Here is a 22,825-nt window from a genome sequence, read left to right as displayed (position 1 = left end):
GAGGGACATGGAAGTGTCTCAGTGAATGAGACACTGCTGCCATAGCTCTGCATCTTCCTTCTTTCCTCATCCTGGGTCATATCCAGAATCATGCAATGTTTGTCGTCATGGTGGAGCTCATTTTCCTCCCCCCCCCCAACCAATGCCAGAAAGTGAGGAAAGCCCCATCTTGTCCTTGGAACTATCAGGAAAAGAGCTGGAGCTGCAGCAGCGGCAGCTTCTCATCTCATGGAACACCCTTATTCTGTGTCATGCAGCATTCAAGCCCTCATCATGTGTGATGAGTACCTCTGGGTATGTGCAGAGAGCACAGCACACCCGGGAATGTCAAGGGGAAGTGGCTCCTCCTTTTAACCAAGAGTCAAAGAGCCACAGCGTTGCATGCCAAAGATGCTCAATCTCTAGCAGCACCTCTCACTAAGGCAAAGAAGGTCCTGGCCTGAAACACTTGAGAGCTGCTGCTGGTCAGTGCTTGACAACACCGAGTTGGATGCACCAAGAGTCTGACCCTTCTTGCATTCAACAGCCACATTCATGGCTCAGTGGCAGAACAGCTGCTTTCCTTGCAGAAGGCTCCAGGCTCCATTCCGCTGAAGCAGGGAAAGACTCTTGCCTGAAACCTCGGAGAGCTGCTGCCGGTCACAGTGTGCAGGGCGGGGCAGCCCAAGAACCTGACTCAGCAGACAGCAGCACCTGACATTCCCCACCCCAAAATGCCTGCCTGAGGCACACTGTAGATGAGTCTGAATCAGGGGCTTCCTCTCACTGGCACTCATACAACAGCCACCCAGCTCTGCCTTCCAAAATCTCTGCTTCCTGCAGCTTTCTGGTCACCCCTTTCCTCACCATCTCTCCACCTCCACATCACAAAACAGATGCACAAGGGCACTTGTGTGAATGCGTAAGAGCCAGGGTTGCTCTCCACACTGCCTGGCTGGATATGACGCCACACAAAGGATAGCAAGCAGGCCTGGAGGTCATGGAGAGGAGGAAGAGGAGGACCTTGCCCTCCTCCAGCCCAGCAAAATACTCCAACTCAGCATTTCTCAAACGATGGGTTATGACAGGAGGTGGGTTGCGAGTCGATTTCGGGTGGGTTGTGTAGCACCCAGCACAGCCACCATTTAAAATATGGAAAGATGGGATGCTGGAAAGGGGGAGGGCTGCGTGGTGAGTTTGCTTGTGTCAAGGTGATAAATAGACTTTTCCTCCCTTCTGACTCACTTTGCTATTGGAAAATTGCTGAGAAATAATGTGGGGACATTGCTTCATTCTCAGGAAAGCAGCAGGCTCTGGCATCACAATGATTGCACTTCTGCTTGATGATGTCACTTCTACTTATGACATCACTTCCAGGTTAATGACATCACTTCTGGTGGATCCCAGTTATTCAAAAAAGTAGGTCTGGTACTAAAAGGGTTGAAAACTACTGATCCAAACCATCCTTTTTTCTTCTGAATAATCTAAATAATAGTCCTTTTTTGGTCACCAGCTTTGAACCACCCACTCTCCTACCTGACACGTCCCGCCAGGGGGAGCAGGTTGAGAGGGCTGCACCTTTAAAGCTTTTCTTGTGTTTTTTTTGTTTGTTTTTTCTCACTCGTTAATTAACCGGAATTAATTATTGTTAATTACCTTTGTCGAGTAGCCACTCATCTACTACTCGACCAAGCCGATACGGAATTCTCTGTCTAGCAATCGCCAGTCGCTCATTATCACTGTTTCCTTCAAAGAGTTTAGAGAGAGATTTGTAGATGGTTAAAAGGAACAAAATAAAAAAATAAAAAAAAATCATAAGAGAGAGAGACATATACACCATCTGGAAGGTCAAAGGTCAGAGGTTAGCACGTTTAGAGAGACTAGGCTCAGGCAAACAGCAGCTTTAGGGAGACTAGGCTCAGGCAAACAGCAGCTGAAAGTGCTGGATCGAAAATTAGCGGTTAGGTTTCCATTAGTAGTTTTGTTTGTTTGTTTTTGGAGGGGGAAGGGGACAGGAGGTCAGTTTGGGGTTTGATTTGGTATATTTAGCGGTTTTAGCCAGAAACGGACGAAGATCTAGTTATACGGTTTAGTCAGGTTTTAGTGTTAGGATGAGCAGATGGAGGTTAGAAGGTTTATGCTGCATCAGGGCAGTGGAAAAACCGCCCCTCCCCGATGCATTTTTTATTAAATTCACTTTATTAGTAGACTTTAGATTCCCTAGTCACAGGAAGGGACGGGGACACATGTTCTCTTCAAACCCTAGTCAAACACACTCACAGGCTTTTCATGCCCAGAATTCCCCCCACCCCTTCCAACCAACCAACCCCATTCCCTTCAAGCTTTCCCCCCCAATAAAAAAGCACCCCACAACTTGGCATTTGTATCTGGAAACCGGCAGTGGAGTTGACCGCCTGCCACGTGCGTGAGGAGGCAGCCATCTTGGGTCTTCGGTTCTCCCGCTTGAGTTGGCCAACCATGTCCAGGATTCTGCTGGGACTCCTTCTGAGCAGTCTGCGGAGTCATCTCTGTGCTTCCCACCTTTTTCTGTCTTTAAATCGGGCACTGAATCACAAGCAATGCGCCAGCATTTCCCACATCTGTAAATCACTGTGGCTGAAGCAGACATTCCTCTGCAGAATGCCTGCTTTTCTTGCAAGTTGCAGGTCCCCTGTACTCACAGAGGTCTGTCCTCTAACTTGCTCCCCACGTGGCATTACACATCGCCCATCCTTGAACCTGCTTTGACCCATCAGGGCTCCCACAGAAGGAATTCTGGGAACCAGGAACACTCCCCAGGAGAATACAGTGGTGGACCTGCCATTAAATCAAAGGGGCAATTGCCCTGACGCACCTCTAGGCCATGTGGAAGTCTCTCTGAGGCTCCCGGTGTGGTCGGATATTGTGCTTCTGATTTGCTGGAAGCACAGTCTGAAGCATTGGGGAAGCTCCAGGAGGCTTCCCAGATGTGTCCTGGAGTCACAAAAGGCTCCTTGTGCTCCAGGTAATATTGGGGGGGGGGGAAGAGGACTTGCATGGAAGGGGATGGCAGCATCCTGTGGGGGTTGCCATCGCGAACCTTTGCCCCAGGGCACGGGTGGTCCGTCACTGGAAGAATATACAGCATCAGTGATGCTGCATAGCCCAGTCTGTAATTGCCAGACTGCCAGACTCAAGCCATGTTGCCCCTGCTATTTTCCCTGTTATATTTCCTAAATGAGAAAAAGTTGATTAATTTTTTTCTAGAACAGTGGTATGAGGGCAGGTTGCCATAACCTGCAAACATGCCATATCAACCATAGTGCAGAGGGACCACCACAATCCTGCCGGCAACTGCGAATGGAAAAGCACAGCCCTAAGGAGCACATCTGGAGATGCCCCCTCACAAAGCCAGTGGTTCTTTAGAGCAAGCCTTGGTTGTTAAATTGGCTTCCAGTTGCTTAAACCTGCAATGAAGCCTCCTTGTTGAGGGATACTCAACACTACCCATTGTTGAGGGATAAAACACTACCCATGTCAGCGGGATCAAGCTTTCTATCAATAAAGGCACAGAGACAATGCCTGGGGGTCACTTGCCCTCAACCTTCCTCCAAGAGTTGTTGCAAAGAGAAGACAGGTGATCAAGTCAACAAAACATACATAGTGGAGGCCACTTCTGGAAGAAGAAGCCTGAAGCCATTACAAAAGCCTGTCCTGGAGTCCTGGCAGCATTTAAACTGCAATCTGAACAGGCATGGGGTCGACTGAGTGGGTGCTACTCTCTGACAGCCATGAAGGGACACTTGAGTGACATCCTTTGCCAGGGCTAGGAAAGAACGCACATTATACTGTAGCAAGGAACAGGAAGCACCCAGAATGCAAGTGCTTCCATGAAAACTGACTAGCTGGACTCATGGTTACCCATTTATGTTGCACAGAGTCTGAATCTTCAGTGAAGAGAATGGGAGAATACCTGTGTCCAGGTAGAGCCTAATGTTGGTTGCAGGTACCCAAGCACAGTAAAATGTGTGAATGGCCATACAGGCCCCCTGGCTTTCTAATTCCCACATTTCATAGGAAAAGATCTCATCCAGATGCATGGACTTCATATTTATGCACCTTGGCTCAACTGGTTTTCAAATATCTCGAACAGCTGGTGCATAATCAATGCCCAAAGATGTGCAGAGTGTCTTTCTCTGACCACAACCAGTCCCCCAACCGTGTGGGCAGCCATGACAAGCCCAGCCCCAATTTGACAAGTCTGGTGCTGCCCAATCAGTCTTTCTGCAAACAGCCAGAGGAGAACTGCAGCATCTTCCAGGACCGGGTGGGAAATTAATTAGCCACTAGCTTTCATGGCTCAGGCTGTGGCTTCAGAACAGCCGTCAGTGACAAAGGGAAGCGGATGACCCTGTGCTAAGGAGGGACTGGTGTACGTCCGTGTTGCCAGTTCCCCCGGAAGATGAGCGAGTTCTTGCTCCCCTAATCTCCACAAGTGTTCTGGACGGGAAAAGGGGGGGGAAGCATAGCTGCTTCCAAAGTGCTTGGGTTGTGCACAGGCAAGCTGACACCTGCCCATTCCAGTCGTGAATGTGAGTGCCCTCTCTGCGGTTCCGTCAGGATGCCAAGCCAGAACAGTGCGAACACGCAGAGCAGTGTTCTCAGGCAGAGAACAGCACCTGCCCCGGATATGCAGTGCGCTATTTCTTCCAGGAGTCACTGCTGAAACCCACGCAGAATTTGGAAATGGGGGGAGACTGTTCTTCAGGAGGGGAGGAGGGGGCCAGAGAGGCCCAGAGATTGGCGAATTTGACTGGAGTTCTCTCTGCAAGGTGAGATTCAATTTGGTTTTGGTAGCTGAAGTCATCCAGCCCCTCCCTGAACAGCTCTCAGAACAGGGAACTTCCTGAGCCGCAACTGGCTCAAAGGCTTATCCAGGAAGACAGGGGGGAGTAAATCCAGGAATAAAGGGGAGAGCCACATTTGGGACTCTCAGCCTGGCCCCCTCTGTGTCCTCATTTGCCCCTCCCTTCTCCCCATCTTTTGTTTCTTATTCCATGCTGCGACTCTGCCCCTAATTAGAGGCAGTCAGGGACTTTTCATGCTCTCATTAGATTCCGTATTAACGAGGCGATTAACATCTTTAATTAAAAATACGCCATCCTCAGAAAGTGACCTGTGTCCCTAACCACAGACTTAGAAAAAGATGCCTGGTGAAGAGCACTTGGTTCCTTGCCTTGACTGAATGCCAACAATGCACCTGGGGCTTTGGGCATATTCCTACACCAGGGGACAGTAAAAACAAGGAGGTGGGGGAGTATTGCCTCCCTCTTAAGTATGGGCAACAGTGTAACTACGGTGGGGAGTGCCAGACAAATTAGGCCTCACAGCTCTTGCAATGTATTCTGGACTATTAAAATATTGTCTCCATATTGCAGATGGGGAAGACTGAGGCTGAGAAGCAGGGCTTTGCCTTAGGCAAGTTCATGGCAGAGCAGAGCTGAAACCAAGGAAGCCACAGCCTGCAGCTCACTTGCTCAGCCTCAGCAGCTCTCGCAACAAACTTTGGCCATTTTTCAGCACAGCCTAATTAAGTGTTTTCAAGCTGGTGGATGAAAAAAACCAGATCCCAGCTTGCTCAGAAGCTCAATAAGGGCAGTGGGATCTTACTGCATTTTCCTGGCCTGTAAAGCTCATTCAGCCACTGCACTGTGGGGATGGGAGGAGAACATGAGGAGACCAACATGTGGGTTCAAACATGAATAGTCTACCTGAAGCTGCAAAATTTGGAGTTTTGCCGAGATGCCAACTGTTCTTAATTAATGGGGAGGGCTGTTCTGCTGGGGAACAGGAAAGGACAATGAAAGTGACTGGTGAACCATGCTGGATACAAAGGGAAGAGGAGTATCTGAAATGCATTGTATTGTCCTGTCCACCTGTTGTCTCAATGAAGGTCACACCTGCCTTAAGACTTTTGTGCTAGTTTGTGCTAGTTTGTGCTAGTTTAGCTAGTTTGTGAAATTCATGTTACTGAGCTGGCGCCAGTGGCCTGGGGAGGACTTCAGTCCTTACGTGCCTGAGGTTATTGTTGACTCAAATTTTATGTCCTTGGTTTTCATAATAAATAAGCAAGCAGGAGAGACAGGAACCACACAAATAAATGCACTCTGTACATGTTCAAAAGCCCAGCTCTGAAAAGAAGTCTTAGGGTTGTAGTTAGACTGCAAGCTAAACCCTAGACCAGAGTTTCTCAAACTGTGGATTGGGACCCACTAAGTGGACCATGAGCCAGTTTCAAATGAATTCCCATTCATTTCAATGTGCATTTTATGTTTGATATATTAGACTTGATGCTACCATGGAATGTGACTGCATTTGGACAAATGTGACTATCTGTACAGGCTACTGTGAATATGCTTTTAACAATGCTAGTTACTCCCAGGTATTTTAACATTTTAACAATGCTGGCTTACTCCCAGGTAAGTGACTAGGATTGCAGCCTTTGGAATGTTTGGGGAATTTTTTAAAAACAGATCAGCAACTGCTTGGGGGAGGTTAGGATGGTTCTTTATTTTAAATAATTTTTTAAACCTATACTTATTGTAAATTTTTAATTTACTTAATATTTGAATTTGTCATATGGGGTTTTGAAAATTTTCCTGCTTGATGATGTCACTTCCAGCCATGACATCACTACCAGGTTAATGACATCACTTCCAGTGGGAAGACTATCATTCTAAAAAGTGGGTCCCAGTGCTAAAAAGTTTGAGAACCACTGCCCTGAACACTTCATATAACCCTAGGGGTGAACTTGCTCAGATAACCCTAGGCGGGCAGTGACCCCCCCAACAAGAATATCATCAACCACAGCAAAACTGTGCAGGTTTTCTATTCTCTTTTGATGGCACTGCCCTCTCCTTATGAGGCTGAGGCTTGCCAGGGCTGCTCAGGAACACCTGCAGAGCCATTTGCGTCTATGAGCGGATTTCCTCCCGTTACATTTCAGGCAACGTCTCCAGGCTTTTCCATCAAGAGGGACTATTAGCTTCATTGAAAAGCGTCTGAAAACACCACCTGGATTTTGATAACGGTAATATTTATTTTAATTGGTTAATTAGCCAATCAATCGTTTTAAGGGCAAGGCAGTTAATCGACTGAGAACCTGAAAAATCCATCAATGGCTTCCCACCGGCGCAGGCGCACACGGGCTGAGCTGCCTGTCGTGACTGCAGAGTAGATATGAATGTCTTTGGAGTATGGGGGGGGAAGCAAAAAACGAACGGCAGGGAGGGAGACCAGTACAGGTGAGAGGAGGGGGAGGCAAAATGGCTGCAGAGAAAATGAGGCAGCGGCATTGTGAGGCAGAGAAGGAGAAATGGCAGGGGGGAATGTGGCTGGAAAGGAGATGGAGATGCTCTTGCAGTGATTATTTTTTGGGGGGAATGGTAATGTATGCAAATAGCATGCAAATTAGGTGCCCCCTGCAGAAGCTTCTGGAAAGGGGCCAGTGTCACCCTGTTCTTGGCAGCTCACCGGGAGACAGCTCTGTGGCTGTAGCACCATTCCATGCACACATGAACCTGGGAGCAAGGGAACAGCAGGTGCCAACCGGGTACCTTGTATCAGGTGTGGGCTGGGATCCGAACCTGAAGAAGCTCAGCCTAGGTGTGGCTGCCAGCCTCCGCTTGCTTCTCCGGCCATGACAGGCTCTGTTAGTGACAAACGTCCCTCAGGATTACCCACAATGTCACCTGTTGGGCCTGCAACCTGAGTTTCTCGACCAGCAGGAAGCTTCATGGGGCTTGGGGAGGGGAGAATGCAGAAGGGTGCCAGGTGCCAATCTGCAACAGGAAGCTGCGGGTAGGCTGGGAGGGAGAATGTGGTGCAAACTTGTGCAGAAGACAGAGAACCAGAAGGTGCCCATGTGTGGGTGCAAAATGAAGCAGCTGTCCTCTCAATGCAGGCCAGTCTCTGGGGGGACTTGAACAGCCACACCCTCGAAATCAATTGAGCAATCGCACTTTCCCTGTCTGTAAAATGGGAGCAATACCTGATGGCGCAGTTGCTAATACAAACGCCCAAAGCTGTGTGTTAATTGTGTGCTTTTAATGTGCATTTACATACGAAGATGTCTAGACTGGTGGGTCACTGTAGGGCATCTCTGCAACATACAGAAGGTGAGACACAGACAGTCCAAGGCACCTTCCTTAATTTTCAATGGGGGAAAAAACAGATCAAGACACTTTTCCAGAGGAGCTGTGGCTTATTTTGCAAGGAAAAGAGTCGTTTTCACACATGGGAATAACCATGAATGTATATTATAGTGACTTCATGTCCGATTTGGTTGTCTTTCTCCCCATCACCCATGACTTAATTCCCTTTAATTTGTCCATTTATTTTGGCCTGTAATTTTTCTTTGCAAAATGGTGAATGGATTCCCCTTGGTGACTGAGGACCCAATCCTATCCAACTTTCCAGCACTGATGCAGTTGTATCAACAGGGCTTGATGCATCCTGCAGTGGGAGTGGGGAAGTCATAGAGTTCTCTTCCAGGTAAGGAAACATTTGGTCTCTTGACTTGGGGTTGCACTGCAGCTACATCAGCGCTGTAAAGTTGGATAGGATTGGGGAAGGTCCTGCAACAAGTAGAGGCTGAATGGAGGCTGTCAGGGATGCTACAGTCACCTGTGCTGAGCAGGGGGATGGACAAGATGACCTCTAGGGTCCTTTCCAAGTCTAGTATTCCATGAGTCTGAGAGCACTACTGGATGGCAAAGAATAGCAGGTACTGACAAGGAGGCTTGTAGTACCTTGAAGACAAATCGGTTTGTTTCAGGAGGGGCTTGCATGGGCTTGCAGTCATCATCCCTCATGACATGAAACCCTCAGTGGACAGAAACAATCCTCTCTATTAGAGCCATGAACTGGGACTGAAGATTCTGTGAAAAGCACAAAATGTAGTGGGGGAAACACATGAGATCTGGTGCAACTGAGCAACTTATAGTGCGATCCTGGGCAAGTTTAGTTAGAAGTCAAGTCCCATGACATGGACTATGGCTTACTCCCAGGTTATCATGGACAGGACTGTAACCTTGGTGTAATGAGACAGGAAACCTTCAAGCCCAAACAGAATCAAATTTACTGCAAACCTTCAGCTTGGCTGTTTTGGGCCAGGGCCTCCCCTTGCAATTCCTTGGCTGGGAACTAGTGCTTCTCAATCAGTAGTAGAGAGTCCTGGGTGACCAAAACATCTCCCCACGGATTTCTAAATGTCACTGCATTTTATCTCCAGCCTGCATCCTTTGATTGATTGATTGCCTGCTCACAGCAGAATTCACTTCATGCACCATGTGTGGACTGCAAACCCCAAGAGACTGAAATCAGCAAGCAAGTCTCTCAAGACCTACAAGATTTTTGCTTGCAGTGGACCAACATGGTCACCTCACTGCAAATGTCAGTCAAGGCTGCCTTTCGACTGGGCCTTACTCCCAACCAAGAAGCTCCTAAGCTTGGCTTCTCCCTACAATTCTCCCCACCCTCTGCCTGCCATCCTCCACTCTTGCTCCCTCTGGATAATCACAAGGGCTTTGCTGCACAGATTTTGCCCTCCACACCAAGATCTATTTTATTTTTAAAGCACTTAAATAAATTATCTTCAGCTGAAATTGTTTGCATTTTTAAAAAGAGGTTGCTTTTCTTTTTCCCCAAGGCAAAAACCTGCTCTTGTTCATTCTTTCATGTGAGAGAAGTAAGGGCACAGATGAGGGAGAGGAAGGAAGGTGTCACAGAAAGGTGAGCCTCCATTTCAATTTTTTTTTACAAAGACAGTGCAGACCACTGAGCACCAGAACCCTCTAAGACCCTGAGCCTGTTGCATTTATTTCAAAGTGCAGGAAAAGGTCTGTAGTGGGAGGTCATGCACAAGATGCTAGTAGGGAGGTAAACTCCAAAGGGTGTCAGAAGTTTTCAGTGAGTGCCCAGAGAGTTAGAACAAAAAGAAATATTTCTTTACCCAGCATGAGATTAATCTGTGGAACTCCTTGCCACAGGACATGGCAATGGTACCTGGCTTAGATGTTTTTAAAAGGGGATTGGAGAGATTGATAGGAGGAAAAGCCCATCACAGGTTACAAGCCATGATGGGTATGTGTAGCCTCTTGCTTTTAGAAGTAGACTGTCTCTGACATGCCAAAATACAAGGGATGCAGGTCTCTTGTGTGCTTCCTGAGGCAGCTGGTGGGCCACTGTGAGATACAGGAAGCTGGACTAAATGAACTTTGGCCTGATCCAGCAGGGCTCTTCTGATGTTTATACAGTATGTCCTACAATACAGGTTGGACCCCAGTGCTTTTTGCTGTTCAGGAAAAAGGTCTTCAGGGATCCCCTGCAGTTGCTTGCCTGGGGGCACAGTTCTAGAGGATGTGCTTTATGCAAGCCCCCTCCCTAACAAGCAAGCAGGTCTTCCTTTCAGGACTCACCGCCCCACCTCTGAACAGGGCAGAACGGACCCCTCCTAGCAGAGCCTCTCAGGTGAACGAAACCATCTCAAAACACATAGACGAACAGGCCTTGCTGAGGGAGAATCAGCACGGCTTCTGTAAGTGTAAGTCTTGCCTCACGAACCTTATAGAATTCTTTGAAAAGGTCAACAGGCATGTGGATGTGGGAGAACCCGTGGACATTATATATCTGGACTTTCAGAAGGCGTTTGACACGGTCCCTCACCAAAGGCTACTGAAAAAACTCCACAGTCAGGGAATTAGAGGACAGGTCCTCTCGTGGATTGAAAACTGGTTGAAGGCCAGGAAACAGAGAGTGGGTGTCAATGGGCAATTTTCACAATGGAGAGAGGTGAAAAGCGGTGTGCCCCAAGGATCTGTCCTGGGACCGGTGCTTTTCAACCTCTTCATAAATGACCTGGAGACAGGGTTGAGCAGTGAAGTGGCTAAGTTTGCAGACGACACCAAACTTTTCCGAGTGGTAAAGACCAGAAGTGATTGTGAGGAGCTCCAGAAGGATCTCTCCAGACTGGCAGAATGGGCAGCAAAATGGCAGATGCGCTTCAATGTCAGTAAGTGTAAAGTCATGCACATTGGGGCAAAAAATCAAAACTTTAGATATAGGCTGATGGGTTCTGAGCTGTCTGTGACAGATCAGGAGAGAGATCTTGGGGTGGTGGTGGACAGGTCGATGAAAGTGTCGACCCAATGTACGGCAGCAGTGAAGAAGGCCAATTCTATGCTTGGGATCATTAGGAAGGGTATTGAGAACAAAACGGCTAGTATTATAATGCCGTTGTACAAATCTATGGTAAGGCCACACCTGGAGTATTGTGTCCAGTTCTGGTTGCCGCATCTCAAAAAAGACATAGTGGAAATGGAAAAGGTGCAAAAGAGAGCGACTAAGATGATTACGGGGCTGGGGCACCTTCCTTATGAGGAAAGGCTACGGCGTTTGGGCCTCTTCAGCCTAGAAAAGAGACGCTTGAGGGGGGACATGATTGAGACATACAAAATCATGCAGGGAATGGACAGAGTGGATAGGCTCTTTACACTCTCACATAATACCAGAACCAGGGGACATCCACTAAAATTGAGTGTTGGGCGGGTTAGGACAGACAAAAGAAAATATTTCTTTACTCAGCGTGTGGTTGGTCTGTGGAACTCCTTGCCACAGGATGTGGTGCTGGCGTCTAGCCTAGACGCCTTTAAAAGGGGATTGGACAAGTTTCTGGAGGAAAAATCCATTATGGGGTACAAGCCATGATGTGTATGCGCAACCTCTGATTTTAGAAATGGGTTATGCCAGATGTAGGGGAGGGCACCAGGATGAGGTCTCTTGTTATCTGGTGTGCTCCCTGGGGCATTTGGTGGGCCGCTGTGAGATACATGAAGCTGGACTAGATGGGCCTATGGCCTGATCCAGTGGGGCTGTTCTTATGTTCACACACCTCTCTCCAGCTGGGTCCCAGCATGAACGGCAGCCATGGGAGTGCATAGGGTGAGCATGTGCTTCTCAAGGCTTATATGCTTTGATGCATTTGTGAGGGTCACCACTTGGCAGATTAACCATATAGTCCATGAACACTACAATCCTCTGGCTTCAGGGGTCGGTTGGGCTGGCACTGCCTAAGGATCCACCTGGCCAGCTCAACCTGAGCCCTCAATATCTCAGTGGCAGTGCCCAGTGCATCACGAGTTGGGCTGTCACTGGAGGGCCTGTTTTCAGGGTTTTGCCCCAGGAGCTCTCAACATCCTGGCACCATCATTGTCTGGCAAGACCAAGAATTCCGTCAAGGCTTAAAAACTGACAACATTTTAAAACAAGTTAATCAGGCCAGAGACCCCCATTTCACCATGACACAACACACTGCCATTTATGCATGTTCAGGGGCCCAAGGGATGCTGTGCCAGATCACGTGGTTTCCTCGAAGAGGAATGCCTTGCCATGCCCAATTAAAGGGTCCTGCTTGAAAGGCACCCTGGAAAGAACCTGCTCCACACAATGTGGATTCCAAGTTTCACACCCAGTTCTTGCAAATCTGAATGAGAAACAGCAAAAACTGCAGAATGCAGCAGCTTCTGGCCCAGGAACCACGGCCAGTGCAAGTGAGGAGCCAGTGTACGACTGCATTGCTAGGGGGTTGCCTGCACAGCAGGTCGCAGGGATGACTCAGGGCTCACAGTTGATTTGCTGTCCTGACAAAGAGATCTTCCTTTGCGCAGGAAAAGACATGTGCTGTGCCCCTCTAGGCAGGAGAGGTGATTTCACCTTGAGTGCCCACACTGGGGACAAGTCTGGGACAATGCCATGGTCTAAGGCCATTCCAAGCAAGGACAGCTGCTGTAGGTCCCAGGAGGGCCTGCTGCCAATGCAGAGATGTCTCTGTGCCCAAGGACTTCCTGTGGCCGCAGCAAAGCCAACCTCTTGAGTCCTTAATTCTGGAGACCCCAGTCATGGCTTCCCTGGTGCCTCTAGCACGAGAGGCTGCTAGAGGCCGCTCTGTGTGCAGGTGCACACGCGAGAGGGACTGAGAGAACGGTGCTGCAGTTGTGCGAAGAGCCTGAGCTGTGACGGCAGGTCCTGGTTTGCAGGCCAGGCGGTGAGGCTTTCTGTGGTGCAGGGCATCAAAGAGACTGAACAATCAGGCCAGTCGGGTGGCTGGCTGAGGAGAGGCACTTTGGGGGACGGATGGAGGGGGAGCTGGATCAAAGCAGTCAGTGAATCCCAGGTGGGTGTGGAGCTCTCCCTCTTTGCCTGCCTTGTGGCACCAATGATCTTGATTAGATTTCACCCTCCCCACCCCCAGCCTCCTGCTATGGTTCCTGCTGGTTCCTGATGGGAGGAGTGAAGCCGCTGTGCTTGTTTGCAATTCAGCCACAGACGACGGACGGAAGAAGGCCAATCCTTGCAGCGGGAGGGTGGTATCTCCAGGTTGGCTGCATTTCCAGGCACAAATGCAGCCCCCAACTCTCCCTCTTCACCCAGCCCCCCTCCCCAAAACCCACCCTTGCTCAAGGGGAGGTTGGAACCAGCCTGTATCTCTGATCGCTGCTCTGTTTACTTGCTGCATGGCAAGAAAGGCCCACTGGAAACCTGATTTGGAGTGGGACAGCTGTGGCTCTGAGCCTGCAAAGACTCTTCTCTCTGCTGCTCTCCATCTGTCCTGTGTGACCCTCCACTACTAGCTCAGTGACACCTCCCCCTCTCCCCACCCACGTCCCCCATTTCCTGCCATCGTAGCTGCACCAAGGCCCCAGACCTTTTCTGCAAGTGCCAACCTTCTCAAAAGAATAAAAGGCGATGAGAACGAGATACGGGAAAGCACTTCTCCAGCTGAAATGGACGGGAAAATTAGGAGTGGTGCCAAAAAAGGCCAGCTATGGACAAAATGTCAAGGACTTGCAGCACCTGGAGCATGGGGGACAGGGAGGTGGCCGTTCTTGTGAGCGCAGAATTAATACAGATTCTTGAGTAGTAGAAATCCAAATTCCCCCTTCCCTACTGCTTTGAAAATACCAGAGACAGTGCAGCAGGGGAGATTTAAAACGTTTTGTGGACAGCCCCACAAAAATTGCAATCTGTTTTTTGGGGGGAAGGAGGGTTTATGGCAACCATAATAAGGCCTGCCCCTGCCACACATGTAAGCCCACCCCAACTTGAAATTTGCCCCCTCCCCCAAAATTGCTGGCATGTGTGAGTTTTTGGCTCTTGGAAAACAACCTCCTGAAAACTGGGGGAAGTCCTGCCTCCCCTGCCTCAAAGATACAAGGCATCCCTGCCCCGTTCTTTCTCAGGATAGGGCACAGGGCTCCTTCCCTCCTTGTATCCTCACAACAATCCCATGACGTTAGGCTGAAGGGGGTGTGGTGGCTGGACTAGGGGCAGCCAACAAACATTGTTTCTGGATTTGAATCTAGGTCTGCACACTCCTGATTTAACCACTACACCGCACAAAGTTCTCCTGCTTCCCCACCCCCAATCAGTCCCTTCTTCCTGGGACCAGGGACTGGCTCCCCAGTTCTTCCCATGCATTTGGGAAAGTGACCCTGGATTCACTTCTTTGAGGTCCACCTGGAAAGATGCAAGGCTCAAGCTCCTCCTCCACGGAGAGATCCGGAAAAAGCAGGACAACCACCTGCTTTTGGTGGTTATGATCAGAGGGCGAGGGTGGTTCCAACCTCCGTGGCATGGGGGAGACGGGGTGCAGGAGGGGCACAGCTGGCCTCGCCTCCCAGTCCCTACCTGCGGGGTATCGCTCATTGATGGGCCAGTTGTCCACCTGCAGCGTTGCGTTCCCACCACTCCGCGTGAAGCGCACCACGTGGTACTTGCCATCGTTCACCATGGCGTTGCTCTCCTCAATGGTGATGTCGTCCGTGCCCACGTTGAAAATGACCCCCACCGTGCCCTGGTCCTGCAGAAGGAGAGAGAGAGAGAGAGAGAGAGAGAGAGAGAGAGAGGCGAGAAATGGGGTCAGAGCAGGTGGCTGGAGGAAGGGGGTATGGGACCTCATCCATCAGAGACTAGGGAATGGCTGGTACAGGTTAGCCAGGCTTCCTTCTGTGTGAGGCTCTGCCTTGGAATTTTTGACACCAGTGTTTTAGATACCAGCGTACACAAGCATCACTGCCTGGCCCCCGTGACCTAAGTCAGCTCCACTGTCTGAAGTACAGCCCTCCCTCAAGACCCAGGACCTCTGCAAATGCACATCTTGCTTGTGCAGGAAGAGCCTCAGGAAGCCTACTATTCAGTTTCCCATTGATGGGAGCCAGTCATCCCCATGGAGAAAAAGCTTCATTTCTTTTTCTGCACTCACAGCCATCAGCACATGGAGGACAAGGCAGAGCTCCACAGCTCCAGGGTCTGATGGGGGCACCAAGACAGAAAAGCTCTGAGTATTTCTCAGATTTTTATTCTGCCCTTCCTCCAAGGAGCTTATGTCCCTTCTTTTGTCCTCACAACAACCCGGTGAGGTAGGCAAGGCTGATAGAGAGAGTGACTGGCCCCCGTTCACCCAGGAAGCTTTGTGGCTGAGCAAGGATTTGACACTGGATCTCCCAGGTCTAATTCCAACTCCCAAACTACAACACCATCATTGCTTTTTGCCAAAAGTGATACCCTTGGTCTGAAAGAGAGGGAGAGTTAAACATATGGGTGTGCATCCTTCTATGTTCCAGTCATGCTATTCTTCACATTTAAATCTTAACCCATCCACCAAGGACCTCAGGGAAGTGTACATAACTCCTTCTCCACCTTCTTACCCTGGCAAAAGCTCTTTGAGGCAGGTGAGGCAGAGAAAGAGCAAAAGAAAAATCCAGTAATATTCAGGGGGGGAGGGGGAAATTGAACCCAAGTCTGCCAGATTCCAAGCACCCCACAATACAAACTACACCACTCTAGCTCTGAGGCAAAAAGAAGCACACATGCTCAGACATGACAAATCTGAGCAGGGAGAGGAAGACAAATACACATGGAGTGAGCTATTAACTGTATGTGTACTTCAGTAATATATTATGTTTATTATGATGAAGATTTATATCCCCCCTTCTCCAAGGAGCTCAGGGTGATGAAGAAGCGTTCACTCCTCTTTTGTAATAAAATTTAGTATTTGCATGGTGCTTTCTGAGCATGCAAAGTGCCTCAAAAGTATTATGTATAGCAGAGAAAAGATTTGGAAGTCATTACAACAACTCTGTATGGTAAGCATAGAGTTGTACGGGGAAAACTGAGGCCAAGAGGGAGCAGCTTGCCTGAGGACTAGCGAGTGAGTTCATAGCAGAGGATAGACACGAACCAGGAAAGTCTTGATTTGCACCTCAGTCCCTCAGCTGCTATCGCAATACAGTGATACCCAAATTTTTTAAGCGCTTTTTAAAACAACACTCTATCGGGACCCACCTAGCTTTATTTAGACTTAAAAAGGTGATCGAGGAAGAAATAATATTTTTACTTATTGACAAGTACCTGTAATATTTTTTATATTTGCTTTCAAAAAACTGAATCAATTTCTCATAATGAGGCAGCCCTAATAAATAGCCTCGGGGCTTAGTGATATGACCCAGCCTTTACCTCCCTCAACTACCTGTCATTGATGGATTTGAAAAAAAAGCACAAGAACGAAGAAACTCAAGCATTTATCTCCCTACAGTTACACAAGCTTGCAAACTGCAGGAGCTCAGCTCTTTGCAGGGCAGTTAGCAGCTCTCTGATTTTTGAATAGCCTCAGGGCTGGAGGCAACTAGTTATCTGATCTTTCCATCATCTGTTTTCACTGGAGGCTCTGCAGGACCCACCAGAAATTGAGTCACCACCCTCCAAGTGAGTTCCGACCCACAGTTTGAGAAATGCTGCTATACAAATATAGCAGAGCGTTACAAAACAAAGAGCGTTTTAGCACAAGTTAAAAGACTGGAGAGTGGAGCGGGGAACCAACCCACCCACCTAAAACAGTGATGACTGGTCAAGTAGTGTATTTTTTTTTTTAATCAGTTTTTAAAAATTTGTGCAACCCTTCCAGTAAGTGCTTTGACAAAAATATTTCTTTAACAGCTTTCTTTTAACATGGATGGAAAAGCGTTTTAAAGCCAGTCGAAAGGTCAATAAAAGAATAAAAAAAGCAGTCTTTAAAATGATGCCCACCAGCATCAGGAACGGTGATAGCAGAGACACAGGTGTGGGACGATGGGGTTCCACCACCCCAAATGTCACTGCCTGGGTCAGAATTCTGGCTCTCAGAAGGGGCACAAGGGGTGAGGGAGCTTCCATTCTGAGCCATCCTGTCATGGAGGATGGATCCTTCGATGGCCATTGCTCATGATGACTCTGCGCTCCCTCCAGGCTCAGCAAGAGTGTGTCTCCAAATTCCAGCTGCAGGGCAGCAAGGGTGAGAGAGAAAGAACGGCGCCTTCTTTCCTGCTTAAGAGCTTCCCAGAGGCAGCTGGTGGGAAACACTGTTGGCAGGAGGGCCCTGGACGAGATGGACCTTTGGGTCTAATCTGCTAGGGCTTTTCTCACGTTCTTTGCAAACCAGATCTTGGATCTTCTGCACTCTCAGAAAAGATGGAAGCAGGTTCAGTGCAGCCTCCCTGGGGCAAAGCTGGGTCCCCCATTAGTTTTTTTTGTCTGGCACACTTGCTAACCTTCCACTTTCTACCACTTTTGTGGCAGCCGTCAGAGTTTGCTTCTTCCGTGGCCACCACTCCACATGCACCTCTGTCTTCTGCTCCAAGTGGCTACACAGCTCTAGCCCTGCTGTTTGGAAAGAGGAAGGGGGACAAGTTTCTCATCAAATGGCAGTAGTCAGGGTGCCAGTAGTCAGTTCAGCACAGCCAGCTGAACCTGGGCTCAGCTACGACCTGGGCAACAGCAGATGAAGCACTCCCAGTGCAGAATGCAGGAAGGGGGTCCAGGGTCATCTGCTGGGCTGTATGCTACTGTTTCGCCATACTTATTCTTTCATTTTGCACACCAGTATAGATACCGGACATAATTGCCCACCCTGAAAAAATAGTTGCCCACCCACCTCTAGAATTCTGGCTAGTCCTGATGCTGCTTGCTCACCATCCCATGTCATCTGCCTGGAGGTCCAGCCCGGGATGGGAGGACAGCTGAGAAGACCCAGGCTGATGATGATGCCACCTAGATGCTCCTGAAAAAGAGAATGAGCAGTGCCTGGTGGCTCCACAACACTGGCTTCCAACTGGCCTGTCACTCGGGGGGGGGGGCCCTAAGCGCCTCTAGGAGGCGAGAGCCATGTCAAGGAGTCTTCCAGACGCCCATTTAAAAGCAACTCAAGCATGCTAGAGTTGCATGAGGGCACAGGCAGCTGTCCAGAAACCACGTTGCCACCATATTGCCTGGCCATCCATGCACTAGGCTTGTTTGGCTGCCAAGAGAGAAGCGACAGAGCATGCTTAAGGAGTCCAGCAACTTTGATCCCCCCTTATTACAGATGCAGGATCCTTTAGGAAGTGCAGACATCCTTTAGGAAGGCGCAGGGCACCACGTTTTCTTTAGAAGAGCCCTTATGCGCAGGTCAGCGGATGAGAAACCCAGAACTGAGGGTGACACAGGCGGATGGATGTGCACTTTCAGAGCTCCTCTGGGGGATGAAGCAAACATGTCAACCCCTCCAAACCCAAGCCAGAAAGGTACAAAGCAGGATTTAAGAAGAGAAGCCCACTTGGCATGTGCAGAAGTGCACAGATAGGGAGAAGGGTGCCTGGGGCAGGTCTGGAGCCTCAGCACCTATTTTGGAAACCAAGCATGTGAGAGACACCCAGATCTCTCTCTGTACAGCATTTGGTGCAATCTGGGTGCTACGTGACAGCACCTCCTAATGAGACCACAACTGAAGGAGCCACAGGAATCTCACTGTCCCAAAGGACATACCTGCCTCCTTCTCCAGGGGGCCTTTGGGAGTTCTTGCCTGCCCAATGTACTTCAGAGCAGAGGTGTGCTTCAGGGCTTGATACCAGAGGATGAGGAACAAAAAGGAATGCCCCTGCAGGCAGTTTTGCTTGAGAAGGGACAGGGGATGCAGGGCCAGCTGCAACACAGACTCTGCCCACTCTCCAGCCACAAGCCTCCTTTCCCTCAACTCCAAGCCTTCCTCCTCCAACCTGTCATCTTCCTCCTGAGAGGGCGTCTGTCACCCCACTCCCGCTGCTGCCCCCCAACTCTCTCCAGCTCCTTCCCACTAACGTTCTGCGACTCTGAGTAGTCACGGCTCCTTTAATTTAGTTCCTGGTGCAGCCGCTGATTGACATTGCGCTGCCTAATCTTGTTTGCCTCATCAATAAGCTAACGATCAGGGCTGCTTAATTTCATTTGCAGCCGAGCGGCAATTAATCCGGGTCCACTGCTGCCTCTCTGGGAAGGAGCTCAGGAGCTGGCAGGGATGCAAGCATGGGCTTTTCTGCCAGTGTGCCCAAGTAGCTTTGAGCAAACCACCTGCCCTCCCTCCAATTCACAGAGCTGCAACTCACATCCATGCAAACCACGGAGATAAACTCCACTGCCTCCAGTGGCCATGGCCATTGGATGCCCCCCACCACATCTCAAGGTCAAGTACCCCCTGCCCCCCCCCAATCTCTCATTTCGAACCAGAAGATTCCAGCTCCCAAACCCAGAAACGGAGTCCAGGAGGGGGCACGCATTCCTGAAAAGAAAGCCTGCTTGCAGGTGTGCATAAATCACCTGAGGTTTCCCCAGCATGGAATCTGGACTGTTTTTGGCCCAGTTGGTTGTATGCCCTCCTTCCTGTGAGTGTAATTCGCACAAGTCCTCCTTTCTTGGGAGTGGGAGGGCTGGGCTGCTTTTGAAACCAGCCCATAATTCACGGTGGGCCATTCCTGTGAAGGAAGGTGCTTAGGCAGTTATAAAAGCTTGAGATGAGTTATGGGAGTCCAGAGTGTGCACGGCCACAATTCATGCTGGCTTCCACCCGAGTCACGTCTGAGAGCAACTCAGTGCCTGGAGTAGCAGAGGTTTCTCCACCCAGTGGGTGGAGGGGCTACCAGGCCCATTGCTGGGCACCTCCTCTTTAACTGACCAGTACCCACACTTGGATCTTATTTCCTGCCACAAAGCTGGCGAAAATAAATCTTCCTGAATTGAAACCCATTTCCCAAAGGTGATGCTCAGCCCCAGAACAGACCACAGATGCAGCAGTAAAGAGGAGGCTGAGCATGAACAAAATGCCTCTCTGGCATCACTGGATAAAGGTCAGTCTGCCTTCACAAGGGCACTGGCCAGTGATACTTCATGTCACTTGAGGTGGTCTGCGAAATTCTGTCCCCTCTTTTGTGTTGCACCAGCATCTGTTCCTTCCGCTCCCTGGACTGGAAAAGGATGAGGGGGATGGAGCAGTAACAGGATGTGTGGAGGAGAGGAGAGTGGTGGGCTCCTCCGCACTTCCTCTTCCACTCTGTACGCTTTTCTTTTTCTAATCCTGGGGGGGGGGGGGAGGTAGAGGAGTAGCCATGGAAGTGAATGGGTGGGTGGAGGTCCGCACCCTCAGTCAATCTGCTGCCTGAGGCAACTGCCTCATGGGTGAGCTGGCCTGGCTTCAGGGCTGCAGCTCCCAGGTGAGCCTCCACTGCTAACCTCTCTCATCTGATACTAGGATTGCTGCCCAACTAACATTATCTTGGCAGACTGCGCATATGAGCTGCAATTAGTAACTAATCAATTAGGGTGTGTGTCGATCCACACTCATAAAAGCAAGAATTCCAGAGAGGAGGCAGCGCCTGTCTTCTGACAAATAGGATGCTTTGCTATGGGCCATCAAAGGACATGTGCAGAGGAGGTATTTCCGGTGCACAGGAGTCAAGGATGGGGAAGGCCTCCACAAGCTGCTCTTAGTTCTCCTGCGAATGGGAAAAAGGATTAGACCCACTGCCTGATTCTAATCAATCCAACTGAAATGTTTTTAGATGCTTAATGTAACGGGTTAACTAACTGATTTAATCTAGCTAACTCTTAACATTTCTGTCTTTTAAAAAAATGTATAGAAATTAACCACCCAATGGCATTGCTAAGGAGGTGCAGGCCGCACCGAGTGAAGCGCAAAGGGGACGCGACACTACTACTGGCCAAAATTTTTAAAATCTTGGTATTTTCTATTGTCATCATGTCATATATCAGTTGATGCGTAATTTCATGCAGAATGCAATGGAACAAACCATGTTGAAATATCTCTATTCTATCAAAAGTTATAGCCAAAAAAACCCAACAGAGCGGGGCAACATCACCACGTCCTCCATCCAGGGTGTTGCCATCCAGGGGTGCCACTGCATGGGAGGAGGTCCATCACAGAGGTGGCATGCTGGGACTGGGTGACGTTAACCCTAGTGATGCTACTGTAATCACCCATCTTCTTCAGAGGCCGGGTTTCTTTCCCCCAAAGTCCCCATAATCTAGCTGCCCCTTCCTCGACAAGCTTGAGCTCTGATCCCTGATTCTTTCTCCCATCTTGGAAGGACCCTCCAGAAGGGATGCACCCCTTCCTTCTCCACCTTGCCCATTTGCTGCCCCACCCAACCCCACACTGCTTGGATATCTCAACAGACAAACAGATATCAACAGACTCAACAGATATCATAGCAGACAAAAGGATTTTTTTGTTGCATCAGTTTATGGATGCCTCACAGAACTCTCCAGTGTGCAGGAAAGAGACCTGTGGCACTCAGAAAGCAGCACAGAGATGTGCCAACCTTCTCTAGCCCAACAAAAGGATGCTTTTTTTGCTCTGGATCTCCCTCTCCTCCAGCGTAGATGTGGTAAGTGCTGTCAGTTGAAAATCCCAGGCAAAGAGCATTTCTGCAGAGCTGCTGCTGGGAGGCAGGGAAAAAGGGGGTGGGGGCATTATTAGGGGCTTATTATGCTAAGCAGTGATTAATATCACACAGAGGGAGCGGCTGCTGGCAGCCCAGTTCTGTGCACTCACGCTGCCTATTAGAACCATGCATGTAATTATTGCATTAAACCTGGATTATTAAGAGCGGTGGGGTGTGTGTGCTTGATGAATGCCCACCCCCTGTCGCTCAAGGAGGAGCAGGCCAGAGTGCCACACCTGGGAAAGTGAGCAACACACAGTGGTTGCCCACAGGCGGGCTCAGGCGTCGGCAATAAGCATGTTCACAAAAGCAGGGTAGGCGGTTCATAGGTACGTGAGGACCTGCTTTCTGCTGAGTCAGACTCTGGGTGCATTTAGATCAGCATCATCAAGTACTGGCTGGCAGCATCTCTCCAGGGTTTCAGGGAAGGGTGTCCTCTTAGCCTTGACTAAACTGGGTACCTTCTGTGTGAGAAGCAGGGGCTCGGCCACTGAGCGGTGCGTCCACCAGCAGAAACTGCTCAAAATAGAGTCAGACCCTCAATCCATCACGCCTGGTGTCGCAAGCACTAACTGGCAGCAGCTCTCGAGGATTTTAGGCAGGAGCTTTTCTGGGAAAAAGGACTGCAGTCAGTGCTAGTGGACTCGGGTTCCCTCCCCATAATACTATGGAGAGAGTAGCAAGAGAAGGGCTGGAGGGGAAGAGTGGCAAGAGACGATAGATGGCAGACAAGGCCGCCTCTCCCTGCACCACCTCCTGCTTCCTTTGGCACCAGGCAATAGCAGCAGAGCTCTGCTGAGGCCTGCTGGACTGCGAAGTGCACATTTAGAGAGAGATTTATGTCACTCACAGAGGCTGCAAATTAAAAAGAGGGGGAGGAAGGGGGCAGGTGGATTTACAAGACTAAAAGCAACTCCAGACCCCAGGATGGAGCAGGATGGAGGGCAGCTGGCCCTCAATGGCTCACTGGAACAAATAACTCCTGGGGTCATGAGAGAGAGTGAGTAGCCAGGACTGGTTGACCT

General features: G+C 49.5%; 1 protein-coding gene across 1 annotated transcript in view; it reads right to left on the bottom strand.

Annotated features, from left to right (window-relative positions):
* Positions 1-22,825, bottom strand: part of NRXN2 (neurexin 2) — a 300,535-nt gene that overhangs the window by 37,897 nt on the left and 239,813 nt on the right. The window contains exons 18-19 of the mRNA XM_066610141.1: positions 14,704-14,875; positions 1,636-1,725 (exon numbers count right to left, since the gene is read on the bottom strand). Of these exons, the coding sequence (XP_066466238.1) occupies positions 1,636-1,725; positions 14,704-14,875 (262 nt within the window). The remainder of the gene's footprint in view (positions 1-1,635; positions 1,726-14,703; positions 14,876-22,825) is intronic.

Source organism: Tiliqua scincoides, chromosome 15 (assembly GCF_035046505.1).
Source record: "Tiliqua scincoides isolate rTilSci1 chromosome 15, rTilSci1.hap2, whole genome shotgun sequence".
Taxonomy (NCBI): domain Eukaryota; kingdom Metazoa; phylum Chordata; class Lepidosauria; order Squamata; family Scincidae; genus Tiliqua; species Tiliqua scincoides.
Note: the sequence above shows the minus strand (reverse complement) of the source record. Positions and strands in the feature narration are given on the sequence as shown.